The 13,302-nt window shown below is 43.6% G+C and overlaps 3 protein-coding genes across 9 annotated transcripts in view; 2 read left to right on the top strand and 1 right to left on the bottom strand.

Annotated features, from left to right (window-relative positions):
* Positions 1-2,322, bottom strand: part of ESYT2 (extended synaptotagmin 2) — a 78,682-nt gene extending 76,360 nt beyond the window's left edge. For all 3 annotated transcript variants that reach the window (XM_027720749.2, XM_027720748.2, XM_027720746.2), the window contains exon 1: positions 1,832-2,322. In XM_027720749.2, coding sequence (XP_027576550.2) covers positions 1,832-2,182 — 351 coding nt within the window. In that variant the 5' untranslated portion in view covers positions 2,183-2,322. The remainder of the gene's footprint in view (positions 1-1,831) is intronic.
* Positions 2,181-7,609, top strand: LOC120325341 (serine/arginine-rich splicing factor SR45-like). The gene is made up of 3 exons (XM_039391359.1): positions 2,181-2,194; positions 2,263-2,764; positions 6,727-7,609. Exons 1-3 carry the CDS (start codon positions 2,181-2,183, stop codon positions 6,844-6,846), a joined length of 636 nt encoding a protein of 211 aa, XP_039247293.1. The 3' UTR covers positions 6,847-7,609.
* A 1,600-nt stretch (positions 7,610-9,209) lies between these two features.
* Positions 9,210-13,302, top strand: part of DYNC2I1 (dynein 2 intermediate chain 1) — a 33,892-nt gene continuing 29,799 nt past the window's right edge. For 3 of the 5 annotated variants that reach the window (XM_039391366.1, XM_039391364.1, XM_039391363.1), the window contains exons 1-2: positions 9,210-9,302; positions 13,084-13,137. In XM_039391366.1, the coding sequence (XP_039247300.1) occupies positions 9,225-9,302; positions 13,084-13,137 (132 nt within the window). In that variant the 5' untranslated portion in view covers positions 9,210-9,224. Of the gene's footprint in view, positions 9,303-10,123; positions 10,333-13,083; positions 13,138-13,302 lie in introns of those variants that run through there. The other 2 variants (XM_027720760.2, XM_039391365.1) reach the window with 2 other exon arrangements.

Below are 13,302 nucleotides of genomic sequence, written 5' to 3' on the forward strand. Positions count from 1 at the left end.
ATAAAGAGGAAGGAAAAAATAACAAAAAACACCCTATACCCAAAACCAACAAACAACAATTTACAATATCTCTGCCAGCTGGTGTGTGAGAAGTTCACACTTTTGGGGAAACCCTGCATACTGATCAGCTGCTTCCTCACAATGCCACAGTATATGCAGGTGCTTGCAGCCAGCACTCATTCCTCTCTATCATTTTTTTTGCCTCTGATTTCAGTCAAGAGGCCCCTTTCTCAATGTTTAGTTATTTGGACAACTCAACGTAGGAATTAATTGCAATTTTATCAAAGGTAACAAATTGCGCCTTAAAATAAAACTTATGCACAGCACCAAGCTTGAATGTCTACGGCTTAGTTACCAGCAGATAGTTACTATACACAGCCCTCCATAACAAATCTAGCTACAGCTAATTCATTTTAAATGCATCGTCAGAACACTTCCACTATATTGCTGCGTGATTACAGGGAAGGAAACCAAACACAACACAGAGCTAACATAAGAGCTTTTAACTAGATTGTTTGAGATGCCCATCTCCAAGTGGTAAAACCGTTTAGTCTCTCTTGCACACTATCCTCATTTTTATTGTGATCTTCCACTAAAACTTTGGTGAAAGATATGACAAGCGGGAGTAAAAGACTCCCATCTGACACCTACCCACTATATTCTATTCCATAACTTCCTCAAGTAGAGCTAGGACAGGTCACATCAGGTATTGCAATCTGATAGCATGAAAACAGCTACCTGGATTCTTATCATCTCAACAGTGCCCGATGCACAGTCACTGCGAAGAACAGTCTGTGGCAGAGAGGTGGATGGCTACAGCTGAGGAGTAGAAAGTACTCAACAAAGCACAGAAAGAATCGACAGAAACCCTCACTGTTTCACTAAGGAAGCTATGAGAGCAGCAAGCTCCACACAGCACATCCCAGGGCCAGTGCAGGGCACACGGAGGCCTGGGTGCGCACTGGCACTGACGGGTGGCTGTCAGCCCTATCCAAAACACTGTTAATCCTCCAAAAGAAGAATTACAAAGAAAAGGAGTTCAACTTTGAAGCCCGATTTCAACTAAAAAAAAAAAATTAAAAACCTGTAGTTCTGAAGACTTATTATAAATCCTGAAACTTTCAGAGGACGATCCAGAGAAAGCCTTCTAAAAACCCCACCACATCAATGCACAAATAAAGCCATCGCAGCCCCTGCACCTCAGTCCTCATGTCACAGCCCTGAAACCTTTCAGAAACACCACTTCATTTCTGTGTCACTCTCCATTAGGTAACGCTTTACTGAAAGCCCTGACAGCGTTAAGAACCCAGTTCTGCCTGTCTCTCATCTCAACTTTGCAAGAAACGGCCCGAGCCGCGACATCCGAGTGCTGCACAGAGACCTCGCCACAGCCAAGCCGTGCGCGTCACTTGGCACCTGAGGGGAGAGAAACGCAAACCCTGCGGTAAAGTTTATTTCTGCGAGGGAAACCCCGGCCATGGCAGGCTCGGGCTGTCACCGCCCGGCAGCGCCGCGGGGGTGACGGAGCGGGGACAGGGACAGGGACAGGCCACCCCGGGGGAGGGAAGGAGGGAGGGAAGGGACACTGCCCGCCCGCTCCCGCCGCTGGACGCTGAGTCTCGGGAGAGGCTGGCGAACCGGGGCGAGCAGCCGTGGGGAGCGGGAGATGCCATGTCCTCACCCCTCGCTCCCTCCCTCCCCGCCAGGCCGGCTCTGGGGCTCCGGCCTCCGGCCTGTAGCGCAGCCCGGGGAGGGGGCACCGCCGCGGGGAGGGAGCAGGGCCCAGCCCGGCGGGTGCTCCCGGCAGCGCCGAGGGGTGTTGGCCACTCACCCACGCAGGCAGATCCGCGGAGGAGACGCTGAGCCGCACCGCCTCCTCCTCGTCCTCCAGGAAGGCGAGCGCCCGGCCCAAGCGGGAGCTCTTGCCGCCGCGGTGCCTGCGGATCCAGAAGAGCCCGCACAGGGCAATGAGCACCCAGCTGAAGCTCAGCCCCAGGTAGCCCAGCATGTACACGGGGAAGATCAGCACGAAGCTCCTCGCGAACTGCGACACCAAGCCCGTCACGTCCACGCTCAGCAGCGGCGGCGGCTCCTGCACAGGGTCCGCAGCAGCCGCTTTCTCCGCGGGGGGATCCGCGGCGGACCCCGCGCCGGGGGGCTGCTTAGCGGCGGCCCCGCTCATGCTCCCGCAGCGGCGGCTCCTACTGCTGCTGCCGCTCCTCCCGCCGCTCCTCCTCCTCCTGCCGGGGCGCTGGCTGAGAGCGGGCAGGGGGCAGGGCGGCGGCGGCGCCTTCTCGCATCCCGCGCCCGGCCCCGCTCACCGCGCTCCGGCACCGCCCGCCGCCGCTTCCGGGCTCTGCCGGCCCGGCCCCGACCGCCGCCGCCGCCGTCGGGAGGAGGCGGCCCGGCCCCGGCCGCCGCTATTGGCGCCGCCGCCGCACGAACGCCTCTGCCCCGCCGCCTCCCCCGCCCCGGGCGGCTGCGGCTGCGGCTCCCTCCCGGCCCGCTCATCCCTCCCTCCAGGCCTGCCCTGGGAAGTGCGGGTTCGCGGCACACCGATCAGGCTCAGACCCCTCTGCCCAGGGGCTGCACGGCCTCAGGGAATGCGAAGAGGGGAGCGCGAGGAAATGGGCTCCTGCTGGGTGGCGGGAGCAGGAGCAGCGAGCCGAGTGTGAGCGTGTGTATGTGCTCCCTCACGGGCAAACCACACCGTTCTCTTCAGTCACATATGCGGCTGGATGGTTTCTACCTGTCACACCCTTCGGTAAACCCTTCGTGTTTCTCTCTGTTCCGTGTTGAGGGGTATTACTAAAGGACCGAATAACTCAGAGGAGCCGGGGGCCGATCACCCCTCGCCTTAGTCACAACAGGTGTTTCCTGAAGCTCTGCTCTCACATCCTCGGGTAAAGCTGCCTCTGTCATCTTGTTAACACACAGGAGTACCGAGGGTGGCACCGTCAATCTTGGGATTTGTAAGCCCTTACATGTTAAACTGAAAACGGTGATTTTATAACAGGCTTGTGTCCTGTATCCCTTTTACATAATAACACCTGGTTCCCACATCATTCCTCCTGTCATTCCTTTATGTTTTTAATAACTTTATTCTAGCCGCCACTTTCGTAAGGGGCAGCTGTTGCTTGTCCTTAGCTGTGTCCTAATCAGTTTGCTAGTATGCGCTGGCTGATTAAACTCAGCATTTACCAGGAGTTTGTTGTTTGTTTTTTTTTTTAATTTGGGCTTTAAATAGCTCACCTTTCGCTTAGTGAGAATGAGGGTCCTTTCTCCTCTCTTCATCTGCCAATTTTCACAAAATTTGTAGGATTTTGAGACTCGTTATTTTCAGGCAGGGAAGAGGGGAGAATGAATTTAGCCAATAGGCTGAAAAGTTATGAAAACACATACAAATGGACAAATAGGAAAGCTGCCTAAGCTGCATTTCCTTAAGAAGCAAAAGCAGCCTCATCTCAATTATCCAGAGAAATGGAAAGTCGAAAAGCAACAGCACAAATAGAAAAGTTGCTTGCTTGATGCTGCACAGCAGAATTGGAAAAAGAATCCGTATCTTGACAACTGAATGTGCTGCTCTGTTCTCTCATCCTTCCAAATTCCCTCCATGCCTGCAAGGAGACACAATGGGCCACTCTAAGCAAAAACAATTTCTAGCTAGAGACTCATGTTGCTCTTCTTTACTTCCTCTTTACTACTGACAGTGTATGTTCTCCACCTGTGTAATTAGGTTACTCAAGATGAAAATTCAGAACAACCAAATGATACAAAAAGGAGTAACCAAATCAATGATTTACAGCTACATGGAAATCCAAACTTTGAAATCACAATCTACTTACTTTGGGCCTTCTAGTGAACTCAAAACGCCTACAGGCTGTTACAGTAAGAGGAGTGAAAAGCATCTTAAGACTCTATAAAAGCTTGTTATCTTAAACTGGGGGTATCAAGTATGATGCTGTGGCCCCTTTGGACACCAATAATATCAAACTACTGTAAATCTAGGTGATTTTTTGTATTTATTGAATTCCTCTTCTAGTTACTTATTTTGCTTACATAAACTTTAATGTGAATTCCTCAGTCCTGAGCTTCAGTAACACCTGGTACAAATGGACATAATATATGTTGGTTCCCTCCATTCCAACCAATACTATTAATATTTTATCATTTTTTCAAGCTCTTTGTTCTTCTTGGGCTCTGTTGCTCCATTTTACTTCCCTATGTGGCTTCACAGTACCTTAAGCAGAATACAAACTGTACCACAAACCAAAATGAAAAGTCAAAGTGAGAAAAAAAAAGTGATTGAATTAATGTGACATTTGCCAACTAACATTTTCCTATATGCTGCATCTTATTCTGCTCCCCTGTGCGTCCAGTGTGTATTCTGCAAATGAAGTGGATATAGAGTTTAGAGGAGTACCCCATACAATCAGATTTAATACACCAGAGAAACACTGCAGGAAAAATATTAATCTTGTAGTAGCATTAGGATAACAAACATATAATTGTAGGTCTGACAGCCTACCAATGATCCTGGGCAGAGTAATTAATTAATTTACATGGAAGTTTGATTAATCAGAACTAAAAGTGGGTGACAATGTGCCAATCAAATAGGAAAACAGAAGCAAGATCCTGTAGCATGAATTTGATAACATTTATCTGTAACATCAACAGAAAGTTCTGATAAAGAGGTAACCACTGACTTCTTAGAACTTGTGTAGATAACTGACTTGGGCCCACACAGTGTTTGGATGAAGAAACTCGGTGGTATGAAATTAGCATACCCAGTGTTATAATAGAGACAAAAGAGCCTTGTTAAAATCAAGATATAAACTCTGCTGCCAGGGGATAAATTAGGGCCAGTTAGTCTGTTATGAAGTTTTTCATAAAATGTTCTGGATAAACACAAGTTATTTGTTTATTCTAATCTTTTTGGTGCTCATAAATTGTCTAATAATTTGCACAAGAATCTTGGAATTGTTAATTCACATGTTTCCTGATCCTATTTTTAAATATTTACGATAGCAGTCTTCAATGCATCAGGAACTCTTGAAGATAATCACTTATGGCCCAGAGATTACTCTGATTTTTCCATAAGTATCCTATAGTGAATTGTATCAGCTACAGAGCTGATTATATTTAACTCATTTAGATAATATTTGTTCTTTTCATAGCCTGCTTTTGTAGGTCTTTTGCCTTATTAGAATTTTAATTAATACTTTTTGCTTGCAGTATTCCTTTATATCCATTCTTAGCCATATGTGTTTGTTTCTCCTTTTTAATGGATTCATTTTTGCTTTTTCAAACTCAATAGCTTTTGTTGCAGTCAAAGCAGTGTTGTCCTACATTTATCTTTATCTTGCATCACACCAGTTTGCCATGATAATTTTTTTTACCCAGTAAGTACTGGCACTGTTCTTCAGAACAACTTCCCCAAAGAACTTATTCTGAAGAATAACTCATTTGTACATCTGGCTTTTTGAGGATGAGAAAAACTGGCAAAATTCAATTTATATGGTGAAAAAGAAAACCTAAGTGTCCCTGACTTTTTTTGCTTTCAGACAAGAAAACATGTTTTGGAAGCAAATTAATTGATACTTTTGGACCATTTTCAGTAACAGTTAATCTTCCTGAAGCACAGTATTTGGTATTACACCTTATTTTATCCAACAGCATTATTTCAGTCTGATGGTTCTATGTAGAAGTTTTTAGCTATCAAAGAGAAATCTTTATTGAATAGAAATGTTTCCTTAGGAGTTTTTTCCTAAAAAAAAAAAAAACAACCCCCCCCCCCAAAAAATGGAATTATTAACGAAAACATACTTTACATGGAGTTTCATCCTGGTAGATTCACATGATGGAATACTCTCTACTTCTGTGTTTGATTTTATCCAGCTGTGTCAACCTGCTTCAGATTATCTAATATAGAGCACAAATATTTTCTGTCTGCTTCAAATTATGTAATATATAGTACAAAGAAGAGTAAAGACTCTACAATACCTGAGCTTCTGTTGTTTGGAGCAAAACCGTAAATGCCTGATCTTTGGTATCACCCAGTCTGGCATCAGTTTCACTGAATGCAAAAATTCTACTCTTAAGACAAGATCCTCAAATGTTTATTGTTCCTGAAGACAAAAATATTTTCCACTAAAATGTATTTCTTAGTAAGTTTTCACAATAATTATAGTCTCCTTTTCTTTTTTCTCTCTTTTTTAGTTCTAAATTAAAGACACAAACTTTACCTCAGAGATCTGCATTTTTTTCTGTTTCTATTTGTGAACCTGGAGGACTAACAAAAGCATTTTGAACGCTTTGCAAGAGGTCATCTATGCACCGGTGCTGTTAGTAGTATTTGAGTTTTCTTCTCATCTTCAAAAGGCCTCAGCAGAATTTGGTTAAAAAAAGGGAGAGGAAAAGCTACAAAGCCTAGATCCTAACGAGTTTCTTCTTTAATACAAAAATTTTTTTTCTTTTTTATCATAATAGAATCACTATTTTTAAGCACGGTGGGGCATTGCTATATTGTCCCTCTGAGGGGTGACATTTCCAGTAACTTTTTGGTGTAATGCTGCCATTTGTCATTCCATACAGAGGTGAAGAAAAAGCAACATTGCTTCACAGACTTGGAGAAACACCCACAGACAAAAAAAGGGAGAGAAAAAAAGAAAAGCATATTACTACATAATATAAAAATCTGAGTTATTTTATATTCCAATTTTCCAGATAACAGTGCAAGTGGAGAAGAATATATACGTACCAAACCAGGCAAGAGAAAAACATGTAGAAGCTAAAATTGTATTAAAACCCCTTGTTTACAACACTTTCCTTGGAAAGAAAATCTAGGGCATCCTTTTATGCTGTCCTTTTATACAACAGGTTTGTATCATTTTATTGCATGTATTCCTTGGACTCTCACACCCATTTTTATAAAAACGGTAAAACTACTGATTTATTAACTTTTTCCACTACATTGGTGAGCAACTTTATTTTAATACATGGTGGAAACATTTAAACGCAGAAATTTTAGTAGTTATTCCAAAGGTGTTATTCCAGCTTGTGTTCTCATGCAGCAGGTTAACTTCAGTTCGATCCTAGGGCTTAAGTTTAGAAAAGTTCTTTCCAAACCCCCTAGTGGTACTTTACCACATCTGTAATTTTCCTCTTAAAGCTGCCCAACTAGTGTACTCTAGTAGGGATAAGAAAAAAAAAACAACTATGGGCAGTCAAAACTGATTTTTTTATTTTTTGGTAGTAAATACATATGCATAGTCTATAGAGTAGATGGTAGAAACAGAACTTGAAGAAAAGCTGCTTCTTCTATCCAGTTGTTGGGTATCACTGTCACATTTGTTTGTTTATATGCATTTGCTGTGTTGTTGTTAAAACTCAGTCAGAAGGTAATTTTGTCCTTCAGTCTCTATACATAGGACAGCGTTTCGGTAGAGCATCCCTTCCTGAGCAGATGTCAAGTTCCCTGTGTTCATAGCACCGTGACCATCTTGGCTAAAGAGCTCTTTGAGTTACTTCAAGAAGGCTTGTAAGTCTATTTTAATTTGTTCAGGAAGAAGATATAAAGTCATAGAATCATAGAAGGATTTGAGTTGGAAGGGACCTTAAAGATCATCTAATTCTAACCCCCCCTGACATGGGCAGGGACACCTTCCACAGACGAGGTTGCTGAGGGCCCCATCCAGCCTGGCCTTGAACACTTCCAGCAATGGGGCATCCACAACTTCTCTGAGCAACCTGTTCCAGTGACTCACCACTCTCACAGTAAAGAATTTTTTTCCAGTGTCTAATCTAAACCTGCTCTCTTTTAGTTTGAATCCATTCCCCTTTGTTCTGTCACCACATGCTCTTGTAAAGCATCTGTCTTTCTTGCAGGCTCAGCATCTGTCTTTCTTGCAGGCTCCCTTCAGGTACTGGAAGGCCACAGTTAGGTCACCCTAAAGCCTTCTGTTTTTCAGGCTGAACAATCCCAATTCTCTCAGGCTTTTCTCCTAGGAGAGGTGCTCCAGCCCTCTAATCATCTTGGTGGCCTCCTCTGGACTCGCCCCAACAGCTCACTATCCATCCTGTGCTGAGGCCCCCAGGGCTGGAGGCAGCACCAGGTGGGATCTCACCAGAGCAGAGCAGAGGGACAGAATCCCCTCCCTCGACCTGCTGCCCACCCTGCTTTGGATGCAGCCCAGGACACAACTGGCTTTCTGGGCTGTGAGTGCACATTGCTGAGTCATGTCCAGCCTCTTGTCCACCAGCACTCCCAAGTCCTTCTCAGCAGGGCTACTCTTTATCTGTTCATTCTCCAGCCTGTGTTGACACTGGGGGTTGCCCCAACCCAGCTGCTTATAGATTATTATTGTTCTGCCAAAACCAGAGAAATAATTCATAAGAAGGTTTATAAATAGTTTAGTATCCATATATGTTTATACTTAGTGGATGTAATTTATCCCTTAAAAGTCATACTTGCAATTAATGGTGAGTTTGGTGGTTATTTTTGTTTAGTGGAGCTTTCATGTGTGTTTTTGTTTGTTTGTGGTCTGGGGTTTTTTGGTAAATAAAATATCAAGGTGAGTTTTTTGTTTTGTTTTAGGGTTTTTTTCCTTATAATTATATGCTTGATTTGCTTTTCTGCTACATGATAAAGGAAAATATTTCACAGTTTGGACTGTGAGGCAACTTTTACAGCATTTTTAATAAATTCTGGAAACATGAATATGAGGCAAGGTATCACGGATTTGTATGTACTTGTCAACTGACTATGTAAGGTTAGGGGGTTAAATTTTGTCTTTTTGAAGTCAGCATGATAAGCTTCCCTTGAACTATGGCAAGAATGTTTCTCAAATACAAAAATGCCTCTTTGCTTTTTCCCCCCCCCCTCAGTAGTCAGTTTTCTACAAACGTCAATATTAGCAGTAGCAGTTACATATTAACTTTTTTTTTTACAATCTTAAAATGGGCAACAAAGTTAAAAGCACCCAGAGGAATTTTCATCTGGTCTTTTAAATCGTGGGTGTTAATAGGTCGTAAATACTTGCTGTGAAATGGCACACGCCTTTCCTGCAGGCAACGACTGAGCTCCCGCCACGTGTTTGGTGAGCTGCCACTTGTGCTTTGCTGCAGAAATCAGCTCTGCTATTGTCACTGGGGGAGTATTATTAACATTTTTATTTATTTCTACAGGTGTTCTCCATACCTGCCTCTACTCAGCATCTGGGTAAATGGCAGAGTCAGCATTTCACTCTTTTCCTCGTTTTCTTTTGTTTTCCCTGCAGGAATTGTGCGCGACTTTACTAAAAGTGAGTCAACCATGATGAGGTATGGTTTCATGATACACTTAATATCCTCCTGAAGAGGAGAACAACAGTGCTTGAAGGCTGACCAGGTGTGTGCCCCATCCCCACCTCACAAGGTCCAAGCCCTCCAATTGCAGAAACCCAGCTCAGAATCACAGAACGGGTCAGGTTGGAGGGGACCACAGTGGGTCATCTGGTCTTCCCTTCACAATTTACTAACTCACCTCTTTCTAGTAAAGAGGTGATTGATGTACCACAGTTACTGAAATTAGAATATGACAGTTGGGTCACCTGGTCTGACCTCCCTGCTCAAGGAAGGTTGTCCCAGAGCACATGGCACAGGATTTGCCCAGGCAGTTCTGGAATATCTCCAGTAAGGGAGACTCCATACCCTCTGTGGACAATCTGTCCCAGTGTGTGGTCACTGCACAATAAAGAAGTTCTTCCTCGTGTTCAGATGGAACTTCCTGTGCATCAGTTTCTGTGCAGTGCATCTTGTCCTATTACTTGGCCCTATGGAGAGGAGCCTTGGCATCACCCTTTAGACGTTTATACACACTGATGAGGGCCCCTCTCAGTTCTCTCTTTTCGAGGCTGAACAGGCCCAGCTCCCTCAGCCTTTCCTTGCAAGGGGGATATTCCAGTCCCTTCATCACCCTCGCTGCACTCCGCTGGACCCACTCCAGCAGCTCCACGTCTCTCCCGTACTGAGGAGCCCAGACAGAGCAGGAGTCCAGATGCGGCCTCACCAGGGCTGAGTAGAGGGGCAGGACAACCCCCCCCCCGACCTGCTAACGACCTGCTCCCTGCCCTTCCTAACGCATTCCGGGATCCCGACACGGCCACAGGGGCTCACCGCGGGAGGAGAACCCTCCGCAGCCATATCGGCATTCCCAGGCGGCGCCATCCATCGCTCGGCCAGCGGCTGCTCCCCCTGGTTGCCAGGCGGGCCCGGACGCGCCGCCCGGATCCCGCTTCCCGATCCCGGCCCGGCCGGACGCGGCCTCCTGACCCCCCCATGGAGGGGGACAAGGTGAGGGGAAGCTGCCGGTGAGCCGGGAATCCCGGGGGCAAGGGCAGGAGACAGCGCTGGTGTCTCCTGTGCCGGCCCCGAGAACCCCGCGGCTCTGCTGGGACCGGTTTGTCCCAGGAATCCCCCACCCAAGAGCGGCCGTAAGGAATTCCTTATCCCTCCAGCACAGGGATGAGGCTGCACCGGCCACACACCTTCCTGCAGAACGCGATAGGTGCTTTAGGAAAACACCCCGCGTTTCACATTGTAGATAAAAGTATGTTTAATACCCACTCATTGTCAGGTCTTAGTTCTTTAGGAACCCACATCACTTTCTCATTAAGGTGTTAAATTATGGAAAGTTTGTAGAGCTCCAAAATAAGGGAAACAAAACCACGTGTACGCACGGACATCAATTACTGTGTTACATTTTCACTTGAAAAAGCAGAAGTGTCAAGCCAGTTTTATTGCGGTCATGTGAGTCTGGATTTTGCAACTAATTAATTTGCGGTCGTGCTGGATAGAAAATGCAGGAGGAATAGAGTGGCTGGGCAGGGGATGTGAAAAGGCGCATTAGTATCCCTCTGGAAAATTTTAGATCTAGTTTCAGTAACTGTGGTACATCAGTCACCTCTTTGCTGAAAAGGGTGAACTAGTGAATTGTGGTGGGAAGTTAAACTCTGATCTGATGTTTTTCAGGTGTGTTGGTGCCACAGACCCAGAGGCACCAACAGCCATGCTGCAGGAGGAATCCCCCTTGTGCTGTTTCTCTTCTATCGCTCGTGCTCCTTACCTAGTTGAGGGCTCTCAAATTGGCAGCTCATATTGGAAATAAGAAAGATAAATGTTTATATGTAAAAAATAAAGAAATTTTCTCTGTTTTAAAAGCTACAGAAATTTCTCTTACTGCTCTTTCGTTTCTTTTTCTTTAACATGGTGAACTGGGTTCTTAATTTAGTTAAAAACTAAACATTACATTCTGAAAACCTCTAATCTTTCTCCTTGTACATGGAGAAATGCCTTATGATCTTCTTTGAGGAGTTTGTCTAAAACAGCAAGGTTCCTTATTCCACTGACTAATTTTTGTTTAGATTAAAGCATGGATTCTTAAACGGTAAAAATTTTCATAGCACTTTTTGAGTTCAGTAAATCTGTGGCATTTTATGTGAGCTGAATGCTCTCAGGTGGATGAATTAAGCCCCTGTGGCATTGAAATAACTAATCTTAATCTGGATTTAAATGAGTATATAGGTACATATGTAAGTACTTTTAAATTAGCAGACAGGTGAGAAACTTCAATAAATCCTTTGAAAGTTTGTTTTAAACATTTTTGTGTGTATACATTTACTTATAGTGGTCTCAAAGGTATTAAGTTTCTTTAAATTTTATAAAATACCTGTCTTTTTATTAGTCTCCTGCAAAAGCAGAGATTTAAGTGAAACACCATCATTTATAAAAGCAACAGATTCTGGGGGGGCTGGTGGTGAAATCTTCACACCCCAGAAAACTGGCAAATGCATATTATTGGGTGCCAGAGAATCAGCCCTGAATGTTTGCTGAGTGCTTTTTGCCTCAGCTTTGAAGTAAAGCTCAAAACCTTATCTGATGTTGTCTGTTGGTTATGCTGGTTTTAGGGTATTAACATCATTAGCATTCTTTCTTTGTTTATTGATATATACCTAAATCTTGTCTAAAACCAAAACATGATCATATATATTAGAGATTGTAAATAGGTTACTATTTGAGACTATAATACAGCATTCTGTTCTCTTCCCATCCATATCCTTCCTTCCAGGTTACACTCATACAAGTTCTGTTGAGTTTCTTAGGCTTTGTTGAAGCTTCACTTAGGAAAATTATCATCTTTGGTTTTACTTTCTCTCTGACTTTATGCAGTAGTAAATACTTGTGCTTTTTCCTCCCTTTTTTATGTATCAGAAAAAAAAAAAACTTAAAGGGCACTTTCTTTTTGTTACAAAGGCTGCCTTCTTGACATTTCTCATCAACTTTAGATGAAGTTTACCAGTCCACTACAATCTTCTATAAAATCTTAGTTTGAAAACACAAGGGTTTTTTCATGTAGAGTAAATAAAAAATTAAAATATACTGTTAAAATGCTGCTTACATATGAATTAACAAAAAAATAGGCACCATATGTTTATTTTCTTCCACCAATGCAGCTCATAATTCCAAAATTTATCAGTGAGTGTTTTGTTAATCTTTAGAAGTTAAGCCTAAATTTGAGAATAAGGGTAGCCTGATCACGTCACTTTGAATATAGTCATCATCCTCCAGTTAATTAGTTAAAAGATTCAATAGATTAAAATTCCTCCTTTGCTTTAGTGATCTCAAACAAGATGACTTTTTAGTTTAGTCTTTTTAGCAGCAGCCAAGCAGTCAAGGGCAGGAACTCTGCAAATGAGGATAGAAGAAATATAACCTAGGGAGCACTCTTGTGAGACAGCCATCATGTGTACTTTGATTACTTTCATTATCTTTTTGCTTCTTTTCTTCAGTGCTACATACAAATATTTCATGTGGCAGTTAACTTACACATGTAATCTGAACTTTAGGCCTCTTCCAGGTCCAGTCAGGTCAGCTTTACTGTAAATAGACCTTAGAGCTAAATCAAATTACTGTTTGCATGAAAAAAACTCAGTGATACTTGCCATATACACCTTAATCCTTTCCTTTGAAATACTGTTAGTTGTTAAATGATGTGCTTCTCCTTGCAAGTTAATTACTCAGGCTTTTCTGTGTTTTCTGCTCTAGAGAAGAACCAAAGAAGATACTTGGAAATCAGAAGAACTTAGGAAACATCTTAAGGTTATTTCTTTATTTTATTTCTACTAGTCTTGATGTTGTTACCTTGCAGCACTGGAATTTATTGATGGTGCAAAAACACAGGGCTTCCTGCTTGTTCTGTGAGTCACTCTGCCTTGTGGGATCTATAGCAGCTCTTTCTCTTTAATGCTTTTTGGTGCACCAGGC

The sequence above is a fragment of the Pipra filicauda genome, unplaced genomic scaffold (genome assembly GCF_003945595.2).
Source record: "Pipra filicauda isolate LSUMZ 115617 unplaced genomic scaffold, ASM394559v2 scaffold94_size2452230_pilon, whole genome shotgun sequence".
Lineage (NCBI taxonomy): Eukaryota > Metazoa > Chordata > Aves > Passeriformes > Pipridae > Pipra > Pipra filicauda.

What these genes read in the sequence shown, in the direction of transcription:
- LOC120325341 (XM_039391359.1), top strand. An exon ending in TCTACCTGTCACACCCTTCG is followed by an intron (nt 2,765 to 6,726) that starts GTAAACCCTTCG and finishes CCAATTTTCCAG; the next exon opens with ATAACAGTGCAAGTGGAGAA.